Source organism: Colius striatus, chromosome 7 (assembly GCF_028858725.1).
Source record: "Colius striatus isolate bColStr4 chromosome 7, bColStr4.1.hap1, whole genome shotgun sequence".
NCBI classification, from domain to species: domain Eukaryota; kingdom Metazoa; phylum Chordata; class Aves; order Coliiformes; family Coliidae; genus Colius; species Colius striatus.
In genome coordinates this window covers 40368625-40395738 of record NC_084765.1, presented here as the reverse complement: position 1 = coordinate 40395738, position 27114 = coordinate 40368625, and the positions used below count along the sequence as shown (strand labels likewise).

The 27114-nt window shown below is 44.6% G+C and overlaps 1 protein-coding gene across 1 annotated transcript; it reads left to right on the top strand.

Annotated features, from left to right (window-relative positions):
• The first annotated feature begins 1199 nt into the window (after positions 1 to 1199).
• On the top strand, positions 1200 to 26350 carry TP53BP1 (tumor protein p53 binding protein 1). The gene is made up of 26 exons (XM_061999829.1): positions 1200 to 1421; positions 1507 to 1679; positions 2028 to 2089; positions 2665 to 2823; positions 3272 to 3371; positions 4301 to 4446; positions 5593 to 5713; positions 5939 to 6030; positions 6960 to 7162; positions 8003 to 9257; positions 12834 to 12953; positions 13571 to 13807; positions 14315 to 14372; positions 15537 to 15629; positions 16791 to 17286; positions 18249 to 18401; positions 19636 to 19931; positions 20258 to 20434; positions 20675 to 21096; positions 21224 to 21415; positions 21902 to 22105; positions 22673 to 22885; positions 23166 to 23260; positions 24252 to 24451; positions 25269 to 25414; positions 26019 to 26350. The coding sequence occupies exons 1-26, from the start codon at positions 1248 to 1250 to the stop codon at positions 26204 to 26206; spliced, it is 5775 nt and encodes a 1924-aa protein (XP_061855813.1). The 5' UTR covers positions 1200 to 1247; the 3' UTR covers positions 26207 to 26350.
• The last annotated feature ends 764 nt before the right edge of the window (positions 26351 to 27114 follow it).

Sequence of the window (27114 nt, the reverse complement as noted above, 5' to 3'; positions counted from 1 at the left end):
AGAAACTGCAGGAGCCTGTTTTAAAGCTCCTGAGGCACCTGAAGATCATAGACTACCAACTGTCCCATCAGGATCCCACTCTCCTTTTCAGTTCCCTGGCATAAAATATTTTGTGAACGTGAAATCTGGCTTCTTCAAAGTGGCTAACAAAAGCCTACAAACAGCTACATCTTTCACAAGAAGGATTTAGTACCCATGGACCTTGTGGTGGTCTTTAATCTTGGGGCAAATTTCAGGCAGTATTTGAAGTTGCATGTGGCTCTGAAACCAGTATACCAGAAAAACTTTTCAATATTAAGGCTCAATATGTGCTGAAGGAGCATCTTCTGGGAGCTGACCAACCAACCGACCACTGAAGCATCCCTCCTGTGTAGGAACTGTAACTGTTTATAGCCTGTTTAATGTTCCTAACATGCATGTGCTTGGATTTCACATTACACCCAAAATTTGTAAACACAAACTCATGTTTACAGTGTTTCATTACGTGCAACCTTTTGTCTATAACTCTGTGTAATAACAGCTTGCAGGACAGGTATCATTTTCTTCGGTGTCCCGTGGCTTTTGTTCTACAGCAGGTTTTAAAATAAAGCATGTAGAATTCTTATCGATGAAACAGATGCAGGAAGTGGTGCAGAGGTGCTGTAACAAAACAGAACTTGCAAAAGCGGGTTTAAATGAATCTATTAAAAATAATTAGCTTTTACCCCTAAGAGCACTGAAAGACAACAGCTCTTGTGCTGAGGGCTGTTGTCTGACTGTGTGGCTGACTGACGGGGAGGCAGTTAACTAGTGGGGGGTTGGTTGATTGATGGGGTGGTCAGTTGACTGACGGGGGTCGGTTGATTGATGAGGGGGTCGGTTGACTGATTGGGGGTTGGTTGGTTGACGGGGGTCAGTTCACGGGGGGGGTCAATTGATTGACGGGGTTTGGTTGACTGACGGGGGGTCGGTTCATAGACGGAGACCGGTTGACTGCCGGGGGTCGGTTGATTGACGGGGTTCGGTTGATAACGGGCACGGCCCGGCGTTCCCGCTGCGCCGTCAGGCGGCGCCCGCCACGGCGTCTCCGTGGTAACGGCGCCGGCGGCGCGGGGCGGGCGCGTCGCGAGCGCCAATCGGCGCGCTGCAAGATGGCGGCCGCGGGAAGCGCGGCGCGGGGTGGCGGCGCGGCCGGGCCGGGCGGCGGGCGCGCGGTGTAGGGCCGCGGCGGGGCTCGGCCAGGCGTTCCGCCTCCCGCGGCGCGCTGCATGGAGCACAGCGGCAGCCCGCTGGACCCCGGCTTTTCGCAGCAGGGCACTCCCCGCCTCATCGTAGAGGACTCCCAGCCAGGGGGCGGCGGCGCGGCGGAGGACGCGGAGCAGGCCTGCCTCGGCGTGCTGGCCCGCCGGCTGCCGGCCCGGCGCAGCCCGAGCCCCGTGCTGGTGAGCGCTCAGGCGCGGCGGTGGCGCGGCCCTGCCCGGCTCTGCCCTGCCCTGCCCTGACGCGGCCCGCGCGTCTGTCTTGCAGGAGATCGTCAGCGGTCCTGCCGGCGCCCGGGCACTCGCGGCGTGCCGGGGGGGCCGCGGCCGCGATAGGGGCGCTGTGTGTGCCGAGCCGATGGAGAGCCCTGCCCGCCCGGACGCCGCCAGCCCGCAGGGCTGCGACGCTGAGGAGGTGCCACCGCCCCACGGGGAAAGCAGGTGCGTGGAGCCGCCATCCCGGGGCAAGGCGCGCCGGCGCTCGGCCGCCTCCTCCTGCGCCGGGAGTCGCCCTGTGAGCTCGCTGTGGCACGCCGGGGAGAGGCGTAAAACACGGGCTTGGCGCTGGCTGCGGCCGCGCCTGCCCCGCCGTAGCGCCCCGGGCGTCGGAATCTGGCCGGAGCCGTGCCGCTGGCCTGGCCCGGCCGGAGTGCGCCCATTCGGAGGGGCTTAGTAAGGCCTGATCAGTTGCTGCAGCTGCGGAGCAAGGCCTCGGAGGACAAGTCGGCTGTAAAGTGGCAGCCTGCGAGAAACCGTAAAGCGATGTAAATAAATGTCTTTCTGTTGCAGTGCCTTTGGAAAGGCCGGTGAAGGTGATGCTGAGGACTGTACTGCTTCGCCGTGTGTAGAAGGTAATTTCTTCATTTCAGATCTCTTTGAGGGGCTGAGTCTGACCAGCCGTCTGTGTAGCTTTTCAGTTCAGCTGCTTCGCTTCTCTCGCCGGGGGTAGTGCTGGTGGGTCAGAAATTGCTGTCTTCTTCTGGAAGTTGACCCATATGCTTTAGTGTTTAAAGAAAATACAGTGAGTTCATATAATTGTTAACAGGGATCTTGGAGATAAGAAATGGCTTCGAAGAGGCATAGACATAACCATTATGAGACGGAGCCTTTTCCTGGCAGAGTAAGGAACGCTTGGTATAATGGTGGTTGTCATTCAAAAGACTTTTAGGCACAAGCTATGAATTATTTGGATTGTTCTCATCCCAGAATCCAGATCTACTGCAGTACCTCATGGTGTTACATAAGACCTTTCTGATTAACACTGGTTTCTGAATTAAGTCCCTGTTACCATATTTTTAATGAGTACAGCTGAGGTCAGAGTCTGATTTACTCAGAGTTTCAGCAATACCCTAAATACTTTTCTTGTTAGAGGGTGTATCTTTTGCCTTTGTAAATACATATATTAATTATGGATGTTTGGTGTTAGATGCAGGCACATCACAGCTGCATTTTGGAGCTCTAGAGCTTTCACAGAGCCAGGACTTTGAGAGTGACTTTGTGCCCAGTGAAGGAGACGCTAGGCATTGTTTTCACCCTGGAGCTGCTGATCCTTCTTCCAGACTTGTGAAGAACGATATTCAAGATGGTATATGAAAATTCTTAGATGTCCTTCTGTTGCTCTGTCAGTTCACTCTGCTTTCTTTGAATCACAGATGTTATGTTTCTTTGACAGGAAATACAGTATTAGTGGTTTTCAAAAGTGAGTTCCTAGCTCACTGGTAGTTGAAAATAATTTTGCCTTCTCCTTCCTTTGGACTAGTTCATTAGTTTTCTTGTAGCTGTCCAAGTGATGTCATTGATTCTCACACCTCCTTCCTAACTTGTTTCCCGAATATTCAGACAATCTGATATTGAATTCTCTCCCTGCTAAAAACCTCAACCTGTCCTTTGTTATTGTTGAAGTATCAATGATAAGATTATTTCTTTTTTGTGTAACACTTCTCTGGGTGTTTGTGTAGCCAACAGAACTGTGATTCCTTTTCATTTTAATCCAAGTGTAAAAAAACTTTTCTTTTTTTTCCCCTTCTGGCTAGAACCGTGTGTGGACAGCACAGAAACTGCCTCCAGCATGGAAACTACCTCCAGCACAGAAGCACATACTGCTTTGGAAGGCCAGCCAGAGAGGTCTGACAGGTAGAACTGTCCTTTGTAGGACTTTTGGTGGTATCTTGCTAATATTCTGGTTGTTGGTTTGTATCTTTTTTTTTTTTACTAGATTTTTAGCTGTAGGAGAGTTTAGGCTTCAAGATGAAAGAGAAAAGTGGAGGGAAAGATGAAGTACTGGCAAGACCCTTTTGCAGTAGTGCTGGCTAAGCTGTGCTTTCACCATTCCTACCTAAGAGAAGAAATGGTGTCAAACTCTTGCACACAGAGCTATCAATAGGTTTATTTTTAAGGGAGAGTGCACTGGATAGTAAAATACACTAATAGTTTTCTTAAAGTGAAATGACTGGAATGTATTAAGAGCAATAGTTTAAGTTACAGAAGTTATTTCAAGATAACTTAATCACTGCAGCATGAGCTTTGGCCTCACAGGAGAAATCTGGAGGCAAAGTGGTAGCTATTCCAGGATGTTTTTGAGTGTTTGCTAATGTAATCTTCATAGTTTCATTATTTTTCAAGTGGAACTTTGGCTTGTTGAAGTCTATATGTCTTTTATGCTGGATAGAATGATACGTACCTCATCTTGTTATGTCATATTCTGCCACAAAATAATATTGAAGAGGAGATGAAACAAAATCCCTAGAATCCACTTGGTGTAGAAGTCATCCAATTTAAGCATCAGTTAGATTGGGAGAGAACTTGCAAAGCAATTCTGAAGCTTGTCAAGGATGAACATGTTATTTTATCAGGAGAGAGTGGTCGATCTTCTCCTCTTTTTTTCTTTGTTTTAAAATTTTTTCTCCTCCCTTCCTTCCCTCCCCTCCTTCCCTTCCCTTTTGTTTTTCTCTTGTGATGTAGACAAGTGGATACTTTTCATCTATGGCAATACCTTTTCTTTACAGTGTTGTAGCATTACTTCATGTTTTGAATTTCTCTGTGACTCTCTCTTACTTTTCCAGAACTCTTGGGGAAGCAGAAGAGCACATGGAGAAACAAATGGCTGCCTGTGACGGCAGTAGAATGGACAAATCCCTCGGTTCTGGGCATCAGGAGTCAGATATCTTGTCAAGTCAGGAGGAGATGTTTCCTGAGAATACTGCAACAGGTAAGAGTAGACAAGCAGAGCCAAAGTGTCAATCCAGAAATCATCATAATCATTGTCCTTATTTGATCTTTTTAGGCATGTTGTTTTTGAGGGCATGAAGTGCTGTATTTTTCTTGTAATTTCTACTAGAATTGAGAATGCTTTGGAAATGAAAGGCCTTCTCTCACTGTACTGTGGAGCAGTATCTAAATGTCACTTTATGTTAGAACAGGTACACTGGCTTGTTAAATACGTTGAGTTTCTATGCCCTCTTCTGAAACTGGTAATAATAATGCTCATCCTTTGTAGTGAGACACGGTCTAAAGTGTGAGTAAAGAGTGCAGACAAATATTGTAGACTTTCTTATGCTGGGTGGCTTTGGCTACATTCCACTGAATTCGCCTTTGTGTTTGGGATAGGACAGGATTCTGTCATCTAAGTCTTCGTACCACAATTTTGGTTAGTCTTATTCATCAGCTAGGTTAATATTCATTCCCTGTAAGAGAGAAGATTACAAGAAATAAGATCAGGAGAGGTCATCACTGCATGTCTTTCTAGGAGGGTGTCTTATGTCTGGTTTTGGTATCCACAACTGAGAGGCTAACAAAGAAATATAAAGTTTAAGATTAATAGTGAAAGGCCTAGACAAGAAAGTTGTGAAAAGCAACTTTGTCACAATTTATAAAGATGAGGCAGATGAAGCCTTATATTATGCTTTTTGTTCAGTTTTAATTTGTACACAGCTGTGTCTGTACATGATCTCTTGTGTGAGCCAGAAACCTCCTACTCACACTCAGTGGTCAATGCAAGGTGCCTGTTTTTGTAAGAACCTTGCCTCTATTTGCATTCTAGTGATGAATGAAATGTACTGCTATTGGAGCCATAGGGGATTTTTCTTTTACCAAGTAAGAGCACTACGGTCTGGCGTGGGAAAAGTCTAATCTATAGCTACAAACTTACCTTTTTTCATTCTAACTGTATTATGCTCACATTTTGCATACTGAACTTCCACGTGCAGTCCTTCTCCAGCTCTGTAAAAGTCAACTTGTCCTTTCCTACTTGAGAAGTAACTATGCAGTAATGTGAATATCATTCCTCAAGTTTCTCCTCAGCTTGGTTATTGGCTGGTTGTCTAATCTTATTTTGTTTTGTTCAAAACCACTGCAGGGAGTGACTGTCCAATGATGAGGGTGGAAGAAGGAAATTCTCTGGCGTGTACCCCTGCCCGCAGTCTGCAACTCCTGCAGCTCTCTGGACAGGGATCCCTTGCTCAGGAGGGTCCTTCCACGTAAGCAAAAAATCCCCAAACTGTTGCAGTAGCTTAGTTGCAGTAGTGCATTTGCACCACTCTTTTCTTTATTCAAGGACTTACGCTTAATTTTAAGCTATCAGTGTTTTAATTTTGCATTATGAGAGGAATGTGGCAACAAAATGATTAATGCATTTGTTAGTGATGTATGTTAGTGATGTATGATATATGTTCTTTTCTGTATTCTGTTTTCTTGGTCTGCAGTGTCTCTTCAGACCTAGTTGTTCCTCCTCCTGTTGCCTTTGGATCCAATGTTCTTGTCCCCAGCAGTCCTACTGAACAGGAGCAAGCAAAAGGTAACATTTTCTCCATACTGATCTGTGATTGTGTTTCTGTGCTTTGGTTTGAGCCTGCAGTCTTGTCAAAACCAGCTAAAATTACGTTTAGAGTAAAACAGGATTCACAACACTGAAAAAGGTAAATGAAGGAATATCTGTAATTGTGACTCAAATGCTGATGTGCTGTTGATACTTCCTGCATAGCTATCGTAATGAAATTAGTCCAAATGGCTGCCTCCCCTTCACTTGAAAGGTGGGAAATGCTTTGTATGGAACAGAGATTACTGCTTGCCGTCGTCCTCCTTTCTCACAGACAAGCCAATCTTGCTACAGGCAGATATCCGTGTTTGAAGTACATCCTGTTAGGGCCACAGAATGGATGGAGAACTATGTCATAGCAGCTATTGCACCTGAACTTGCATTACGTGCACAGTATTGTAAAAAGTTTTGTATATTATACAGATGTATTCTGGAATGGTATACTGAAAGAGGGGATTGTTCTGTATGATACCTGGATCTAACATTGTCTCTAAGCACCCCTTCACCATCAGGGACAAGGTATCCATCCATACAGACTTCTAATAGTACACAAAATCCCCATTCCTTTCTCTGAGATTCCTGTCACAGCATGTGGAATACTTTTAGAATAGGTATTTCGTTAGCAGGGGTCTGAATTTCATTGCATTTAAGAAAGACAGCAAAAGGAGGGGGGAAAAAAACCAAACAAACTCAGAGAAATGCTTTTTATACCTTTTGCTGCAAGTCTAGAACTCATACAATTAGGAAAATAGAGAATTCACCAGAGAGAAGATTTTTAGATTCACCCAGTAAAGTATGAGGAAGTTGTATACTCCATTGAAGAAGAGTCTTTTCATAGTATGCTGGAAACTTTAGGTACAACTCAAGAATTTGCTACTAAATGTATTTTTCTTGCTTTCTCAAACCAGATGAACAGATGGATGTATCTGTCCCTGCAGAAGGAAGAGAGCTGGTGCAGAAGCAGAGAGGAGATGTGCTGGTGGAGATGACCATCCCATGTATCCCACCAGGACCCCTTGTCCCGCCACAGGCTTCAACACCAGTGTCTCAGAGTGCCCCAACCTTTTTCCCTGGATCGTTACCTATACCATCACAACCAGAATTCTCTCACGTAAGAGTTCACATAGATATGTTTTCTGAGGTTTTTATATAAGATATGTGTTTGAGTCGACCTCTGTTGCTGTGTTGAACTTCCCTACTAAGATGGTTGTCATGAGCTTCCCTGTTCCCAGCAGTCATAGTTGGGTATTGATCATACTATGTTTATCCTGCAGAGGGAACATGGAACAGCTTTAGAAGGCACAGTGAGTTACTAAATGTAGAATTTGTTGTCTTTTGATCTATGCTAGAGGTCTTTCTTGTGGGGTTCATTTTTTTTCTTCCTTCTCTCTGAAAAGTTGCTGCTTTCTGATGGCAAACTGGGTGTCCTGCATCTCAAATTGTGTCATAAATTAGGCTTCTATCAGGAGAGACCTTAGTGTCATTTGTCCTGGAGAATGTGAAGCTGTTTTGTAATAAAGCATTTGTATTCTCCTATAAGGCTAAAATTAGTTTTACTGTGTTTTTCAAGTTGCTTATTATCTGTTGTTTCCTGTGTGCTGTTTTATTCTGGAAGTTATTACTTTTCAAAGGGATTTAGCAGACATTTGATGGCTTTGTAGCTTAATATATAAAGAGTTACTGATTTGCCATGCTTACCTGTACTTCATGATTTGGCAGTGTGAGAGATATACCACCAAGGACTGTGTCTGACTTTGCCATAGAGGTACTAAAAAGTAATGGGTGGTCATAATTTTTCTCAGCAAGAACAGGGTGATTGTGACTCGTATGGGGGGGAAGGGATTTTTAATCTGCAGTTTTGTGTTGAGCTTGCTCTGCTCTGTAATCCTGGGTAATGTTCTAGGACCAGCAAATAACAGTCAGGAGCTCTATGTCTTACTTTTCATTTTAGGATATCTTCATTCCAACTCCGAGCCCAGAGAAGAAGTATGAAAGAGAAGAAAAAGCTGCTACTTTAACCCATGTATGCTTACCAGGAGATCTCTCTGGACCCACAGATGTTCTCTCAAAGATGTCTGCAGATGATTCTGTGCCACAGCCTTCTGAGTCTTGTAAGCTGATGCTTTCTGCAAGTGAATGTAGCCAGCCCACGAATACGGAGGTCAGTTCAGGCTCTCTGAACTCAGGCCAAGGTAGCGAAACTGCACAGGTAGAGATGGTTTCTGAATGCAAGGACTCAGACTTGAGAGTCTGTTCCGTGGAGAATGACAACATAAAACAAAGGCTGGATGCAGGTGATCAAGCCCTCTCTGAAAATTGTGAAGAAGAAAAAAAGGATTTAGAGAGTGTAGGAAAGCCTGTAACACAGTTAGTTAGTGCAGGTGTCGCAGGAGATGGGTCATTAACCCCTCCAGCTAGTCAAAAGATTGAGCGTGTTTCTGCAAGTCAGGCTTCTGCAGGTCAGCCTGGTCTGCCTGAGATTTTGTCATCCACTCAGGGTAGAAAAGCACAGTCTCAGAATTATCCATTGGAAGAGATGTCTGAACCTGAGGCAGTTCCTGAGACTCAATGTGAAGAACAAGAAGGAAAACTGCAAGTAAAAGAGGAGCAAATAAATAAAGAAGAGTCCCTTGTTGATCAGGCACTTTCGCAAAGGCTTATTCTTGAAAAGGAAGTAGAGTGTCATGAAGATATGGAAGTGGAATTTGCTGATGATTCTTGTAAAAATAGCAACAATTTGTCTGATCAGACACAAGAATTAGAAACTATTAGACCAGAAAGCCAGGGAAAGGAAACTTCCAAAGGTTCTGCTTTTGGCGCTGGAGAGGCAAAGGACGTGGATAAACTGTCCTTTCAGGCTGCTTCGGAAAACATGCCAAATTTCAGTAAAGTTTCATCTAAGCCAGCAACTCTAGGTGAGATAATGGAACAGCACAACAATTTGTTTCCTAAGTCAAAGAGTGATATTCCATCGGAAGCAGCAATGAGTGCCAAAACACTTCCAGATTGTGCAGAATTAGGACAGAGAATGATAATAGGGACTGAGCCACCACTGCAAGAGAGAGGGGTTGACGTGCTGGTGACTCAGCAGGAGAATCAGGTGCCAAAGACTACGGAGGATAGTGTTATGACAAGGAATCTGGAACAAGCAGAGCAGATGCAGCCACAGGAGAAGGCAACTGCTAAATCGCCCAGTCCTTCCAGTGGTAAGTGAAAGGAGGTCAGTAGTTCACAGGTGTATATTGTGAGTAATGTTGAGGACAGCTGGATATGATCCTGGGTGTTCTCAGGCAGTGCTGATCCTGGATATATGTTGAACAGGGTATCTGGCAAGTTACTCTGTTACCTGCATGTGTCAGGGTTTAGGCCCATCAGGGAACAAAAGACAACGATTAGCCTCAAGTACCGAAGAGGCTGAGAATTGCCGAAGGACAGGGAGAGCTTAATTGCTGCTTAAGGTTCAGGACAAAACAGACCAGGCTACTGGGCTTGGGGAAGGAAACAGAAAATAATTTAATGCAACATCAACTAAAACATAACCTTAAAACCCAAAACATAACCAAAATAAACCAACACAGAGTAATACAACAATGAAGAGTCCGACCAGCCTTTTTAAGAACACTTTCCTGTCACACCTCCCCCCTTCCCTGGGCTCAGAGCCCTGATCCTGATGTTTTTACCTCCTCCCCACCCTGAACGGCTCAGGGGGGGTAGGGAGTGGGGGTTTCAGTTAGTCTGTACCCGATAGCTTGTGCAGTTTGTTCCTCCTCAGGACAGGTGGGCTCTGCACTCATCCTCCCTGCAAGTCCATGGGGTACCTCACACACACACACAGCTCTGCCCGGGCTGCTCCAACGTGCATTTATTCCAAAGGCTGCAGCTCCTCTTTGCCTCTCGTGTGGGGCTGCTCTGGGCCCGTAGGCTCCAGCACAGCCTGGGCTATGGCCGTCTCCCCACACAGTCCCTCACCCATCCGGGCTCACTCACACGGAACTGCTGGTAACTCTCAGTCCTGACATGGGTCTCCATAGGTTGCAGGGGTACAGCTGCATTCTCACCATGGCTTGCAGAGGGGTCTCTGGTCTATCGCTTCTTCCTTTCTCCTCCTCTGGCTGAAGGGTCCGTGTGGTTGCCTCCATCTTGTATCACTCCTACACCTCCAGCCAGCACTTCAAATGCCCGTCCCCTAAATAGTGCTGGCAGAGGTGCCAGATTGGCCCAGCTGGGCTGGAGATCGGTGTGAACTCAGGAGCTGGGGGACAGTCCACAAACTCTTTACCGGGTCTTCACCTGCTCCCCATGTTACCAAGTAAAACCAGCTCTGTGCTAAACCATAACAGCATGACATGCCTTTACTTTTTTCCCCTTCATCACACAACTGCAGGCAAGAGTACTTGTTCCTAACACCCTCTTGCTGTTTAATAGCAGGAATGCAGAGCAACTTTGAAAACTCAGGGTGTTGCGACCTTAGCAATGCTCAAGGATTTTTGTAACTTTCAGGTTGTTTTCTTTCCCAGAAGCAAAAACTGGGGTGTCCTTGAAAGGGAAAGAGTCTCTGGTGGTCTGTACTTTCCCTCTTGCTGGTCTTCTTATATATATATGTTTTTTTCATTGACTCCCAGAGGAGATTTTTCTTTGTGAGGATGTATAGAGCAGCTTTGAGCTGGAAACTAATACAGCAAATCTGTCTTCAGCTTATTTTCAAATAGTACAGCTTTTCACTCGTGTAAATGATGGCTTGGCCAGGTATTGTCATGATGCATTGAAATCCCTTTAACATGCTGGTGTGTAGTTACACAAATGTGTAATGCCATACCTAAGTTTTGTGAAGCTTTTACCTCTTCTTTTTAAAACCTCATCTTGAGTTGTACATGTTTTTGAGATCTAAGTAACCTTTAATTAAACTGCAGGATCAGAGGGTGAGAGTTTTTGCCCTCTGATGTTGACAGTAGGTGACTTCCAGTCTCCTCAGGTTGGTGATTATGAAAATTTCTCACAAAATTGTTGTGAGAAATTAGCATAAGGTTTACTGTTGCAAAAACTTTTCCTAACACTCAGCCTTCTTTTTCCCTTCACGTGCTTGGATGATAACAGGTCTGAAGAATTTTCTCTTCTTTGTCAGTGAGGGACATCTCTCTCATTTTCTCTGCCAGTTTTTTGGGGGTTTTCAGAGCTGTACATCTTTTTTTCAAAACTTCTCTCATCAGTCTCCCAAGATTTTTTGTTACTCTTCTCTTTTAGTTTTTCCAGTTATGACCTGATCCTACCATTTGTGGCAGCTTTGGCTGTTTCATCCTGAAAGCCTTTTGAACCTTATACTCTTTTCTTCAGTTCTTGTGACCTTGAACCACGCTGACTCCTGGAACATGTGATCTTGTTTGGAAAGGGCTGGTGATTGTTTTCAGTTTACAAACATACAATAGATTAGTGATACGATATCACTAATCAAGGTGGTTTTATTTCTGTGAGGGGATGATGTCTTTGTCATGTAGTTACAGCTTCGTTTGCCACAAGGCAGTTGTGTAAGTCATATGTCAGTGTCTTGTGTAACTGAAGAATGATTCACTTCATCTGGCTATAACTAAAAGTTGTACCTGACTACCTAGTGCTAGTTTTTTATTTTAAGTAACTGGAATTTGTGTTCTCGTGGCCTCAGCACTGTTGGAAAATTAGTTCTGGTTTGGGTTTTTTTGTTGTTTTTTAAATACATGCTTTTTAAAATTCAGGAGTTCCATAAATTGTGTCTTGCATTAGTCAATCTTGAATGAAATCCAAAGAACAAATACAGTTTTAGTTAAAAATGGAAAAGGAAGGATTGTGATAAAGGTGATAGAATTGTATTTTGACCTCAGTGTGGGGAGGAAGGGTTTTATTGGGACATTTGTGAAAAATACTTCTATGCAATTTGGTAATAATGCAGCCTGCAAATTACTGATACAGGATGCTGAAGGCAAATAAGTGGCATGGGGTGAGGCAAAAGGAAGAGAGCACTTTACTAGGTTTTTAATGTATTTTATCAGTTATATGCAAGGTCTGCATATGGTAAATCCACCAAGGCATGTTTTCCCTGATGGAACAGACTGCCTCAGCCAACAGATCCTGCAGACCCTTTATGCTGTAGGCTGCACAAGAAGGGGCATAATTATTGGAGAAGACAGGAGGCTGGGGCTGGCCCTTCTGGTGCCAGACTGCAGCTGGCTGTGAAACTGCAGTATTTGTTATTTCTCATAAAGCTTACTTTCCAGGCAAGTTTCTGCTGTCATCATCTAACCCGTAGCTGACTGCTGGTAATTGTTTCGGCCCATAGGTGGCTGTCTGAAGTGTGTTTGCTGACCTTTTATCCAAGGCTGTTTGATGATAAAGCATCATTCTGTGTAAGTTTGGGGTTATTAATTCAGGCAACATGTAGCTCTGCCAGTTCTCTTCTGTCCTAGTTGCCATTTCTGTTTCTGGCCTCATCTCTTTTTGCTGTGGAAAATGCTGAGCATTTCTGAAGCAAAGCTGCATTCTGTAAAAGCCCTATTCATGTCAGAATATTTAGCTTCCTTTTATCTTGCACCTGGGGACAGCTGCAAGTTGACTACAGCCCAGGTTTTCACCAGTAGATACTTTCCATACAAAATATGGAGAAGATCAGTTACAGCAACTGTCCTGAAACCAGTAGCTGTTCAGGGGGATTTTGTACAAGACAGCACCAGCATTCCGCTTTTCCCAATTTCCACAGCAGAGTGACCCAGTGCTTTTCCCTGAAATGACTAATCCTGGTGTGCTCTGTGTTTTAGGAACCCCGTTTCATTTTACTTTGCCAAAGGAAGGTGACGTCATCCAGCCCGTGACCAGCGTCACACCACCTCTTATTGGCCAGCTCAAAATGGGGCCCAGGAGACACAGCACACCCATTGGTGAGTGTCACCCAAACAGCTCTGTTCTGCAGGGAAAGCCTCCTCGTAAGCTTTTGATTCTTGATGCAGGATCTGATGAGATAACTCAAACCTACTTTGGCAAAAAACATTGCTGGCATGTGGGGAGGGAGTCCCACACTTGGCTTGTTCTGTTCTGTTCCTCAGTGTCTAAGTAAAGATGTTTGCTCCCTGGGTTTAGGGTGGTGTGGAACACTTATTCTTGCACTTGTGTTCCAACATACACCTCCATTAAAGAAACAAAAGACCCCTCTGAGTAGTGAAGTTGCTTAGACTAAAAGATTGTTCCTGGTATTCACCATCTTTTGCAAGACTTCTGCTGGGTTCATGAAACCACATACTGCATTTGCTGGATGAAAGGAAGTGTGTGTTTCTGAAGGGGTAATCAAAGTATTCCCTCCCAAACTATGAATGACACCTGTGCTAATGAACTTTCATACTTCAGAACTCTAGACAGGAATTTCCACTACCGCACTGTTGCTAATAACACATGCAGTGAAGCATCTCCAAAACATAACCAAGACCTGAATGCCAGCTGTGTGAATGACACTCACTACTTCTGGTTCTACTTCTGTTTTGTTTTATTTTTCTGTTTGCAGTGGCTGGTAGTTGCCCAGACAGCACCTTAGCAACTAGTGATGTTACAGCAGAGAGCACAATGGGGACCAACAACGTTACCGTGGAAAGTGCCGTAGTATCAGCAGATGTGTCAGAAGAGTGCGAGAAGGGAGATTCCCACGTGGTTCCGGAGGCTGATGCAAAACTGTCTCTGCGAATGAACCTTGTGACCCCTGTGACTGATGGGAGTGAGGAATCCCTGCCATTCAGCTTGGAAAGTAAGACGATGAAACCTCTAAACATACACATCCTACTAGATCTCAGCCCTAACTCAAACCTCTTTGTGGCATTCCCCGAGGCAGTCTCTGAGTCTCTGTAATTTTTCTCATTTTTGTTTTTTGGGCAGTGTCACTTAAATTTGTTTCTCTGTTTCTGCAATGCTCTAAGCAAGGATGGAGTAAGAGGAGAGGCCTCTTGTGAGGAAAGGTATTTCCAGCAAATTAAAAATGGTGATGTATAGTGGCAATGTCACAGAATAGGAACTGGAGTTTGATTGTATTGGGAGGGAAAAGGTTCTGGAAAAAAAAAGTTTGACAGTGTTTTAATCAGAAGAGTGACATTCAGTGTGATAGTCTAAAACTTGTAGAAACTCAGGTCTATGATGAGAAGTTGGGCACCCTTTGTTCAGTGTTACTCAGCTTCTCTGCTGAGTGTGGGCAGCTGGGCAAAGGCAGAAGAGTGTTCAGGTGAGACTGAGAGAATTCTTCCCTTCCTTCTTGTTTCAGAGCCTACAGCCAGTGACAGGAAAGATGGATCCTCTGCTACTGACGGGGCTACTGCCAGGTAACTGGGCTTGTTGCTGTGCAGAGTTAAGACAAATGTCTGGGCAGATCCTTTTTCTGCTTGTTACCAGCCCCAGGGGGAAAAAAACCAACAAACAAAAACCACACAGAAGCAGGAAACACTTAGCAGTAGCCATGACATGAACTCTCACAGCATGTTTCAAGTACATGGGTAAGGTGGGTTCTCCACCTGCTCTTTCACTACAGGCTGTGTGCTTCCTACCCATGCCACCATTTTGCCTCCCAATAGTAGTCAAAATCAGATATTCATATCTTGTGCAGTCCAGAATACAAGTCTGCCCTGTCCACCTCTTAAATTTGAAATGTGTGCTTTTCTGCTTTGTTTAATGAACAGTTTTCTGCAAAGAATCTCTGAGGAGTTCTGAAAGAGACTTTTTGATATGAAGCTGATAGAATCATAATCAGGTCTGATACACTGAAATAACACTTTGATCAAAACATAAGTTACTTCCTTGGTCTTCTGATTTGTATGTGTGTATCTTACCTCCTACTTAATGCCTAGCATTGCTTAACTTTAGTTAAGGGAGCATGATCTTGTAAGTACTAGGGGGAATCTGAGTCAGTAGGTGACACCTGAGTGAAGTATACTGGTTTGAAGCAGTGAGAAAACTTTGACATAAACTCAGTATCTCTCGTCACAGAATTGCAGGCTGGATGGTAATCATGCCTCAGTGCTGAGGATGAGTGGCAGTCATTCCTCACTGGTTGAGGTGGGCTTGCCTTTGTAGGTACAGGTTGAACTTGATCTCTCAGGGTCTGCTTTACAACTGTCACTCCCAGTATTTTTGTGGTGTCACAAAAATCCTGAGAAGGCATAAATGGTCTAACTGTCCCCAGGTAGGTAGCAGAGGTAGTAGATGGTGAAAATCCCGATGGTGCAGTTTTCCACACTGCTTTCTGGAATTGTTACATTGCTGTTGGCTGTTCAGGTGTCTGCAGAAATTAGGGGAATGCTTTTTGCCATTGCAGCTTGTTACTTGACCTTTGAGACTGACCATCTCGCTCATTGTAGCTGTGTAGGTTAACAAGCTCAATACGAGTTACCGATTTCCCAAAGGGTTAGAGAACTCTTGTTTTGCTGTGTAAGGAATTTTCTCACTCCCTGATGCTTGTTTGTTTGTTTGTTTTAAATCTGTGCTGCTAGCTCCCAGAAACCATCATCTGTGTTTAGTCGTGTCTGTGAAGTTCGTCGAGAGGATGAAGCCAGAGGTCATGGTCTTTCCACTTCTCCATTTAGGTAACTCCTCACAGTCTTTGCCTGCCAGTCCTGGTTGGATTTATGTGCACATGTGCATTTTCTGCATCAAAGAAATTGCACTAAGTCATTATCTTTGCGTGACTTAGAAGGTTGTGGACAATGGGGGTAAGTATAATAAGTACTGTGTATTTGTATCTCACATGGTGATCAGCCTTACCTTTTTGACTGTGCAGCGATGTGATTCCAGCTGGCTAATATGCTTCAGTGAAATCTGGGGCTTGAGAAAACAGATCATATTTATAGCAGTTGAAATACTTGTTCTTTCAGCTGTACTAACCTGTCTTCTGACCTACATGTTTGATGCCATTTCTGCTATTGTCTCCTTCCCACGTCCATCAATTTTTGCTGTCTCTGATTGATTGCTTTGAGAGGGACTATACTGCTGCATATCTTGCAGTGATGAGGATGCTGACTGGAGGACTAGGTGTAGAAATCTGTTTCTTCAGAGTTTTCCATTTTATCTTTTGATGGGGTAGTGAGGTCTTGGTCTAAGAAGAAAGAGTAACCTCTATTTCAAGAACACTGAACAGTTACACTAAAGGTGATAATGAATGGACGTTGGGTGCTGGGCAATGTACAGACAGAATGGAAGACCAGCACTCCTTAAAGTTCTCAAGCAGACAAGGAAAGCCGAATGTATACTTGTAGTGAGACTCAGTATATAGTCCCACATAGTATCTGATAACACTTTGGCAGGGCAATCCAATTCTAATGAAAACAGTAGACAGCATTTGTGTTCATGCTGCTGCCTCTTTTCCCTAGATGTGATTACCAGTTTCAAGCCAATGAAGTGCTGAAGCAGTCGACAGCAACTTCAAGATTGCATGACTTCCAGAATCATGTTGCCTTGTTGGTGCCTGACACATGGAGCACAGATTTACTGGTTTATTACAGTTCAAAGAGTTACTAGTTTTTGAAAAGCATATAGTTCCCTATAGGTGTCAGCCATTCTTCTTGCTGCCATGGGGATGACTTGAGAGCTTATTTTGTAATTTGAATCTTGTGCAGTTCTGTGCAGTCTTAAGAAGCAAACGAATGTCTGCCAGGGTTTTGGGGGTTTTTCATATAGTGCTTTCAATTGAGTAGCAGCATATTGGTTGTCTGATTTTTAAATCAGTAATTCTGCTTTTCGATTTGCAGGGGGAGTTTCTTCAGTTTTCCTGGTACACAAGAAGATGCTGAGTTACATAAAAATCCAAGTGGCTGGCAGTGCCAGCAAAACAAGGCAGATGACAGTGGTGGACAGATCCTAAGTCAGAGGATGCAGCAGGACTGCCGTCAACAACCTTCTGGAGCAGAGGATGGGGCCTCTGTGGAGTCTGATATTGTAAACACTCAGACAGAAGAAGAGAGAAGAATGCAGAAGAAAGCAAGTAACGCTGTTAAAAGTGATGAAAACCAAGAGAGGTGGGCAAACACCAAGAATAAAGGGATTCAAACTACAGCAGACAGTCTTTTTACCCCAACTACTGTTACAATAGCAACACAAACAGAAGAAATCTGTAGACAGGTGGAAGTGGGAACCAGCATGTCTGGGCTGAGACCTGGGCGACAAGATGCGAGTATTCAAACTGAGGAGAGTGGTGAAAAGCTGGTGAATGCCTCAGGAGAGGACACGGACTCTCTGCACAGCCAGGTGAGAGGAAGACTGCCTGTATTTCATATCACTGTGTTTGAAGAGTAAATTCACTTCACCCAGTAAGTTCACTGACTGTAGGTTCTCTGTTGGAAAAAGTAGAAAGAACGCACTTTAAGATGTTGATGTTGCAGGCTTTCCTGTATCACCTATACACAACTGTAAGGTAGGAATATTCCCTGGGCAGCATAAACCTGGGGAGTAAATGACTCTATAGTTATTTTCTGGAAAAAAAAAAAAAGATCAACAAGTTTTGGTGTTTTTTTGTTGGGGGGGAGATGTTTTTGGTTTTGTGTCCAGATGTAGGTAACACACAAAAAAATCACTGTATGGAGATGGGAGTTGGGTGAAATTTTCAGTGAAGGGTTTGATGCTTTGAACCAGTCAACTTTTGACATCCTGTTCTGTCACTCCATCCAGTGTCAATGAGTAAACACACAAGGGGAGAGCTCTTCCAGAGAGGTGTTCTAACCAGATTAATAACTTTGACTCAGTATGTCAGAAAGCATCAGAGCATCAAGAAAAATCGCTACTTTGCAGTTAGAGCTGGTAAACACAAAGTCTAGAAGAACTTTTTTTTGGTAAACTTAAGAATAATGTGTCCTCTGGGCAACAGGAGATTGATTAATGGGGACATAAGTAAGCAGTACAACACTGATGTGATATGCCTGAGAGTCCACTCAATGAAAGAGCGATGGAAACCGTACTAAACAAGTTTGCTGTTTTCTTCTTGGACTGCTATGTTTTGTTCTGCCCATCAGCAACTCAGCAAAACGTGGAGTCTCACTTGTTTGGGGTCTCTTGTGTTGTTGTATCTAATCTGTACCAAGATGCTGAAAGGTTCCCCGTCCCAGTACTTGAAAGTAGTATGAAGAAACTGTTCTGCAGAGGTAGTTTTACCCAGAAATTATTTGCTTTTCATTGTGGTGTGTTTTGGTTTTAATTTGTCCTTTTTATGACAGGAAGAGGAGGAGTTCAACCTTCGTCACCCACCCAAAGGCAGAGTTCAGCGCCGGCACCTGCGGACCATTCGGGAAGTGCGCACGGTCGTGACGCGCGTGATCACAGATGTCTACTACCTAAGCGGCGCAGAGGTGGAACGGAAGGTAGTTGAGGTCAGTTCCTGTTTTCAGGGCTAAATGTATTGATAAAATAAAATTAAGATGATGTCATGGCTGCAGAAAACAAGTTGAGTGAAAAAGTCAGCGTGCTGTGATGACAAACTTTTCTTGGTGACCAAACACGTAAGAACGTTCAGCGCGTGGCAGAAGCTGTCTATATGTTGCTGGTGTAGTTCATACCCGTTACTATGTACTGAAGACACACTGACTTCTTTTCTTTCCCAAAGAACAGAACAAAAGATTTTACTGTGGGTGTCCAACTGCTTAAAACTTCTCAGGATTTTCTCAGAACTGTGACATTTCAGAATGAGCAGAAATCCTGTTAGCCAGCAAAAATTGCTTCTGCCCAAAGGGAGCTGTGTAAGGTAGCTTAGCCTGTTGTGTAGCTCAGTGTCCTTTTTTAACTGCACTCTTTTGAGTCACGTGGACCAGATTGTATTAGAGGTCTACAAAAAGCAACTTAGAAGCTAAACAAGCCTACTGTTAGTACACTTTGTTGGTATGTGTCTGCTCATTAATCAGAAAATCTTGAAGGAATCTCCAAAGATAGCTGACAAATACTGATGTGATGTGCACAGTCATCCTATCAGCCTGCTAGCAATAAAATATTGCTGCTATTCTGTCACAACCTGAGTAACACAGGAGCCTTGTGTTGTCTTGTTAATGAGCAGCGACAGAAAAGGATAAATTAGTTGAGTGCAAATTTTATACTTCCACGCCTGGTAATGCACACTAAATTGCTTATTGTAACATAAAATTAAGTTTCCTGAAGTGTCCTGACTGGGATTGTGTAATCACAATCATATAACCATTTCCAGTTTATCTGCCAACATTTGCTCTCCCTATTTTGTAGATTTGTATTTTCCTATCTGTAACATTTAAATGTCTCCAAGTGACCAGCTGTCTGAAACTGAGCTGGGATTGTTAGCAGCCAGAGGCTGCTGGTGACCCTGCGTTCGTTGCGCTCTCACGCTCTCGAAGGACGGGAGTTCAAAGCCAGACTAGTTTGATACCAACCAAGCTCTGTCCTGTTGTCTGGTTTCTTAATGTTACTTCTTTATGTAGAACAGCTACAGACCTATAGCAGGGCACTTGCTGCTTGTGCCTGCTGCTGGTTCTCTTGTGCCTGCTACTGGTTCTCTTGTGCCTGCTGCTGGTTCTCTTGTGCCTGGTGATTCCCTTTATCAAGTGTGTTGCCTTTGACAAACTTCTTTTTTTTGTATTTAAGGAAACCGAGGAGCCTGTAGTAGAGTGCCAGGAGTGTGAGACTGACACATCTTCCTCTAGAACAGCAGTGGGCTCCTCGCTGACCTCAGGGGACCTTGGTGATGTCAGCTCCTTGTCATCTAAGGCCTCAAGTCTCCACCGTACATCCAGTGGAGCAAGCAGTGGTCACTCTGCCACACACAGCAGCGGCAGCAGCTCGGGGCGAGGAGCTGGTGGAGCTGTGAAAGGGAAAGCATATGTGACAGAAACTGGAGAGTTTGCTTTACCTGTTGGCAGAGTCATCTCAGGAAAATCGAGGTATGTGCAAAGCCTTGGGAAAAGAAGAAAAGATGTTCTGCAGAAGTGAACGGCTGTCTTGAGTGGAGTGTGAAGCAGGGTAGACCCTAACCCAAGAATTTTCTGGGACAGATCTGGCTTGAAACAGGAATAAAGGAGATACTCTTTGCTTTCACATCTCTTCTTCCTAAAGGAGTAGTTTGTTCACTTGTGAGGCATTGCTTTGCCTAAGCTCCTGACAGTTTAGCAGCGATGAGGCAAACTTCTTGACCATTTGTGAGGTATCAGAGAAAATGGGGGGATTCTATTGAGCTGGCTTCTCTTTTCAAGACAATTAACTTTTCTAGCCCTAGGAAAGGAGCTGGTCCGCCTGCATCTCCACACAGAGTTAGCCAGACCGGAGCACTGCCTTGTGAGGAGGAGGAGGACTCTCTGCCTGGCACTCGTCAGGGTGTCAGAGCACCTGGGACGCCTCGGGGGCGAGGAAGAAGAGGCCGCCCACCATCTCGAACGACAGGAACAAGGTACCCTGGAGAAATGAGGTTGTCACTTTTAATTTATTGCCAAGGAAGAGAACGGGAGCTGCTGACTTAGCAGGAGAGTGGAAGGGGAGTATTGATCGTTTCAGGAGCTAGTTTTGGTGATAGTGTATAGCAGCTGCAACCATTTTCTCCAAGTACTCTTTGTTTAATAACTTTTTTCCTGATCCTTCTGGAATGCTTTTCTCTTCTTTCCTTCTGGGAGTGCTTTTCTTATTTCTGCAGAGATGTATCTGGACTACCAGGTGTGGAGGATCTCTCAACTACAGCATCAACTGAGGAGAAATCATTTACTCGTTCAGTTCGGCTGCCAGACGGAGGGGAGCAATCTGATGCTTCTGGCTTCTGTGCCTTACGTCGAAGTGACTCTCCAGAAATCCCATTACAAGGGGCAACTGGTCCTTCAGACTGTACAGACTCGTCCTCTGGGAGCAGCTTTGTGGGCCTCAGGGTTGTAGCAAAATGGTCCTCAAATGGGTACTTCTATTCTGGGATGATTACACAAAATGTTGGGGCAGGAAAGTACAAGCTGCTTTTTGATGATGGATATGAATGTGATGTGCTAGGAAAAGACATTTTACTCTGTGATCCCATCCCACTGGAGACCGAGGTGACTGCGCTCTCAGAGGACGAGTACTTCAGTGCAGGTAAGAGCAATGCTTCAGCTCCATCCTTGGGCTTTCTGTTGAATGCCATGGGAAATGGGTTGCTTGTCCAGAAGGATGGGAAGCCTGGGTACAGTTGGTTAATGGGTGCTACTTGCTGTCCTGTCAGGTGTGGTGAAGGGACACCGCAAGGAGTCTGGAGAGCTGTACTATTGCATTGAAAAGGAAGGACAGAGGAAGTGGTACAAACGAATGGCTGTTATCCTGTCTCTGGAGCAAGGAAACAAGCTCCGGGAGCAGTTTGGCCTCGGTCCTTATGAACCTGTCACCCCCCTGACCAAAGCAGCTGACATCAGTCTCGGTAGGGGCAGTGCTTTTGAGCTGCTGGCAATGCTGTTCTGTGTCTCATGCCTTTGAGATCGTTCTAGTTCCCAATCAGAATTACCAGTGTTTAAAGTCTTTCTGGGGAGTCAGCTATGATTTGGTGCTTTATAATGGAATTGTTGAGATCCTTTCATTGTCTTGTGTCTTGCCTAGAGACTTAGTGGTATTGATGGGCTTGTGGAGAGTGGCCTGCTTCTAAAACAGTGATGTTTGCTGTACTGGGTTACACTTGGTGGATGCTGCTATGATGTAAACAATACTGGGAGGAAAAGAGACAGACAGGGTACAGGGCTCGTAAAGATACACAAGTGAAATCTGTTTTCTTGCTTTTCTCTGACAGAAGGTGGTAAGTGTATACCTTCTAGGTACTGTTGCGTTTAGCCACCTCTCTACAGGTAGATGAGGTGAAGGCTCGTAGAGTTAGATGGCAGCCAGGGACTGATCCCTGCATACTCTATTGCAGATAACCTTGTGGAGGGGAAGCGGAAGCGACGTGGTAACCTTGGTTCTTCCAGCACTTCCAGCAGCAGCACAACTCCTACTCGTAAAGGGCAGGAGAGCCCACGCATCCCAGCAGGCACACTGTCTGGGAAGAGGAAGCTCGTTGCTTCTGAAGATGAGAGATCCCCAGCTAAACGCAGCCGCAAATCATCGATGGCAAAGCCTGGTGAGAACCTTATGTTCTGCTTTTATTGTTTTTCCTCCCTGGTATTTCTGTAATTGATGTTTCTGCTTACCATGAACAAAAAGCAGATGAGATTGTTTGTTTGCCCTCTCCAAGATTTGAGACTGATTCTGCCTGGATGCATTCACCAGCCAGATGTTTTTAGCATAGTCCGAGTACTTACTTGCCATCTTTTCAGTTCTGTCTTTTAGAAATGTTCTGACTTGAGTGTTGTGATTTGCCTCTCTCCTTTCTTACTTCCTTCCCTATCTGTGTAGTTAGTCCTGAAGTGCCTGGCTTTTGAGGGGACCCTTCACATCAGTACATGTAGTTTCAGGATGTTGATAGGCTGGTGAACATTGTCCCGTTACTCATTCAGGTTTTGATTTGGATTCTTTGCAAACAGAAGGGTGAAAGATCCCTACCTATGCTAGTGTAATCCTAACTCTGTCCTGCCTCTCTCTGTCTCCTCCAGTGAAATGTCTGAGATTGAATGTATGCCAAATCTTACCCAGTGTCTTTCTGCAGAACGTGACTTTTGAGACTCGTGATGCTTCTGTCCCTCTGCAGGGGCTGGGAGAGCCGGAGAGTTTGTAAACACCTGTGAAGGTGCAGATGCTGTAGATCCTCCAGTACAGGAGGATCATCAAGGACCCTTGCCCCTCAATAAGACCCTCTTTTTGGGCTATGCCTTTCTCCTCACCATGGCATCACCAAGTGACAAATTGATCAATCACCAGAAGCCATCAGATGGTCCTGCAGGGAGTAGTGAGGAGGAAGAAGGTGAGGCAAATCTTACCCATTGCATTTCCAAATGGAATGCTGTGGCTTTAGGGAAGATGCTGGCTGCTGTTTGATCGGGCATTTGTTTTTCCCTTTTTGCTTTTTAATCCTTTGTGGAAAAGACTTCTGTTTTCTTTTAACCTCTTCCAAGGGTTTTCTGTGGATATTCTGGGGAGAAAGGCTGGATTCTATTACTGGAGTGGATGAGGGCTCTGTGGACTGAGGATTGTATGGATGTAACCAGATACATTCTTGAAATGGAGCTCTGTTTCTGTTGTAGATTTTTTAGAGATTACCCCATATGACAAGCATTACATAGCTCAGCAGCTGCGAGCAGGAGCTGGCTATATCCTGGAAGACTTCAATGAAACTCAGGTAAGGGCTCACTTGCTCATTTAGAGCGATAGTCACAGAATAGTTGAGAGTAAAAGGCGTTTCTGTAGCTCATCTTGTCCAACCCTGCCACTGAAAGCAGAATCAAATAGAGCTGATTACTTAGATCCTTGTCTTCCTCAAGGATGGAAACTCCACCACCTCTCTGGGCAGCCTGAGCCTGTTTTTGACTACTCCCAATTTTATACAGAAATACAAAATTTAAAAGATTGAATGGAAATTCCCTGTATTTCCATTTGTACCTGTTGCTTCTTGTCCTTTTAGTGGACAACACTAAGACACTAAGAAGACTCTGTCTCCATCTTTTGTACACTCTCCTATCAGTCATGAATATGCATTGATAAGACCACCCAGGCCTTTCCTTCTTGAGCTTAAACAAGCTCAGCTCTCTCAGCCTCTTCTTGTTTGTCAGATGCTCCAGTGCCTGGATATCTTAGTGGCCCTTGGCTGGCCCTGCTGCATTATGCCCTGTGGTTTCGTTGTACCACGGAACCTAGGAGTGGATGCAGTACTCTGGATATAGCCTCACCACAGGTCTGTGCCTCAATGCTCAGAGAGAGAGAGCTCTTCACCTACCAGATCTACTTGTACAACTGATTTCATTTAGTGTCACTTTAACTTAAAAATAGATTTTTAATAGAGGGAGTAAATTGTTCTTGAACCATCTTGCCTGGGAATGCAGTTCCTCATAGTGACTTAGTCACAAACTAAAAGAAGAATCTTCTTTGTCTGAACTGGAAGAGATAGTGATGATACAAAAACTACTAGGTGAGGTTTTTGCCGGTGAGTAGGGGATTATTACAGGCACTCCCCACTTCAGAGTCTCTGTATCTCATTTACCTTTCAGGCAAGATGGCTGTGAAAATCAGGGTTTCAGTTGCTTTCTTCTTTCATGTGTTTATCAGCATGGTAACTTCTGTGGTTTTTTGCCAACATTGTCTCCTCTTTCCCTGTCTTTTTCTCTGCCCTGAAGTGTAGTGCAGCCTATCAATGTCTCCTTATTGCGGATCAGCACTGTCAGACTCGGAAGTACTTGCTGTGCCTTGCCAGAGGGATCCCTTGTGTGTCCCATATCTGGGTCCATGATAGCTGTCATGCTAACCAGCTTCAGAATTACCGGAATTACCTTTTGCCAGCTGGTTATAGCCTCCAGGAGCAAAGATTGTTAGAATGGTAAGTGCCAAATAACCATGATCTGAGTCTGTAGAGCAAGGATTTAATCAGAGAGAATTGTTATGCTTGGGAAGCTCTTGAGCACATACAAGTACTGGAGATGTCTGTAGTACTGCTCCCCATGCTTTCCCTGCCATACGGAAACAACACTTCCCCCTCTCCTTGGATTTACTGTGACCTCTAATGCCAAGGTACATTTGTGTGCCATATACACAAAAAAGAGTGTCTCCTGGGAAGTAAGGAAGGTGTCTGTCTCCTCATGAGGAAGACGGAATTCAGGCAAGGCTTCCTGCACACTTGACTGGCTTTTATAATTGCTTAGAAATGGATAAGAGAGAGCACTACTACTGCAATTTCCCTTTCCTGTGGTATGTTTTGAAGCCAGCTTCTGCATTTTCTCTGCTCTGAGAGAACAATTGTCAGGTCAGGCTGCTCAGGGAAGGTGAGGAGTGCACAAAAGCAGTTTGTAAATCTGTGGTCTTTTGGGAAGAGACTGGTACTCACCAGCTTAGCCTTGTCAAAGCAGAGGTATTCTGGATATGCAGAAAAGGTGCCTCAGGATTAAGGAGGAGCTTAGCCTAACTTTGGATTTACACCCCACCAATGTTGTCTAGCTCTGTTTTGCTATCTATAAACAGGGTAACTGGTCCAAGTATTTCAGGAGTTGTGGTAAGAGAGCTGGTCATTGTATGCAAGACGTTCAAAGAACCAGTATAGGACTCAAACCAGATGACTATAAGTAGATGGTGGTCCTCAAATGACATTTCAAACTGCTGGATATTCTTGACAGTTTGCATTTTTTCTTTTTATTCTCTAGGCACCCACGAGTGAATCCATTCCATAACCTGAAGATTCTCCTGGTGTCGTCTGAGCAGCAGAACTTCTTGCATCTGTGGTCTGAAATTCTCATGACAGGGGGAGCAGCATCTGTTAAACAGCATTACTCAAATGCTGACAACAAAGGTACTTATTGTCCAGTTTCTCAGGCCTAGTAGCTGGGAACCCCATGCCACTGTGGTCTCTAGTACGGTTTCAAACCATTTATGATAGCTTACAAGGTTGTAAGCATAAAGGAAAGCAAAGTGCAGACACTAGCTCTCTGCTTGAATGTAATCTAGAAGACCTACCTTCCAGAGAAGGAGATGCTGCAGGGGTTCAGGACACAAGCTGACAGCTTCCAGCCTATCTTGGAAGGGAGAAATAGGCAAGAATTGCTCCTGGATCTTCTGCAGGCCACTAGAATTGTACATCCTTGTCCTCTGAACTCAATTGCGTCTCCCTCTCAATACAGGATGTGGTCCCTAGTACTCACAGCCTGATGTCAGGATGTATGGTTATCTAGTCCTGGCTGTAATGCTGGCTACTGGTTTTCTGTTCATTTTGTATCTGGATTAAAGGGAATCTTTTAGTTGGAAGGTGCAGTGTTGCTGTAGAGCATATCTTAACTGGCTAGGGATGAGAGGCTATGGAAAAGAAATTCACAGTGGTAAAACACACTGGTCTGCTGCAGAGAGGATGCTCTTTCTCTTTTTTGAACTGACAGATGCCTGTCTTTCCTCCTGTGCAGATATTGCTTTGGGTGTTTATGACGTGGTGGTGACTGATTTTTCCTGCCCAGCTGGTGTCTTGAAGTGTGCAGAAGCTTTACGGCTGCCTGTTGTCTCTCAAGAGTGGGTGATCCAGAGCCTTATTGCTGGGGAGAGAGTAGGCTACAACAAGCATCCAAAATACAAACATGACTACATCCCTCACTAGACTGAAACTTGGCCCTGCTGTCCCACTGTTGTGCAGACTGTGTTTTAATCAGGTTTTAAATGTTTGTGTAACTGGACAGTGTGCATGGATTACTGTATATAGTTTTATCTCCTGGACTTTTATGATGAAATAAATATTCAATCTCTTGTGGTAGCTGCTGGGAGTCATCATTAATCTAAACTTATTCGAGGGCTGTGCCTCCAGATGAGGGCAGACGGAAAAGAAATGCTTGCATTTCTCTGAACTCAATAGTGCCAATGTTCTCCTTTCAGTAAATGCTGACCTCAACACCAAGTCAATGATAAAGGAAGTGAAAAGGGTGTTCTCAACTGCCAGCCTGTCTTTCCAGAAGTGAATACACTGTGACCAACCTCAGAGGAGCAGCAGCACTTTTTGTTTGTTGGGAGAACAGCACGTTCTGTACTTGTCCACCTTGCTGCTGTTCTTTTGCATTAATTTCATCAAGATGTCGATGAAGTAACTGGTAAGAATTTGCAGGACAAAGTGCCATTTTGTTTTGGCTGCCTCTCTTTTTCCTGTTGTGACTATACAGGTATTAACCTGCTTGAGTGCAGGCTGGCACTACCTAAGTAGAGATACAGACCCAAGGACCTAGGACAACGAAACTGCTGGGAGACCAAAGTGCAGAGCGTGTAAGTGTGTGCTGTGTCTCTTTGTTTAAATGGGAATGGGGTGAATCATCTGCCTCTGAGCTGCAGCACTCACAGCCAGGTGAGTGGTCAACTGGCATAAAGGCCAAAGCTGAGTTCTGCAGCTCTTCACCCCAACAGTGCTGTAAGCTAGAGAGAGCTCTGCCCAGGCCTCCATCCACCCTCCTGCACACCCTTTAGGCCCCTGCTTTAAAAAGCTGCTTTTTTAATCCCCATCATTTCCCTGCTCAGTCACTG

Coding starts and splice junctions, on each gene's coding strand:
- TP53BP1 (XM_061999829.1), top strand. CDS start 1,248: ATGGAGCACAGCGGCAGCCCGCTGGACCCCGGCTTTTCGCAGCAGGGC. Junction 2,090..2,664: donor TGCTTCGCCGTGTGTAGAAG/GTAATTTCTTCA, acceptor GTTTGGTGTTAG/ATGCAGGCACATCACAGCTG. Junction 23,261..24,251: donor AAGACTTCAATGAAACTCAG/GTAAGGGCTCAC, acceptor TCTGCCCTGAAG/TGTAGTGCAGCCTATCAATG.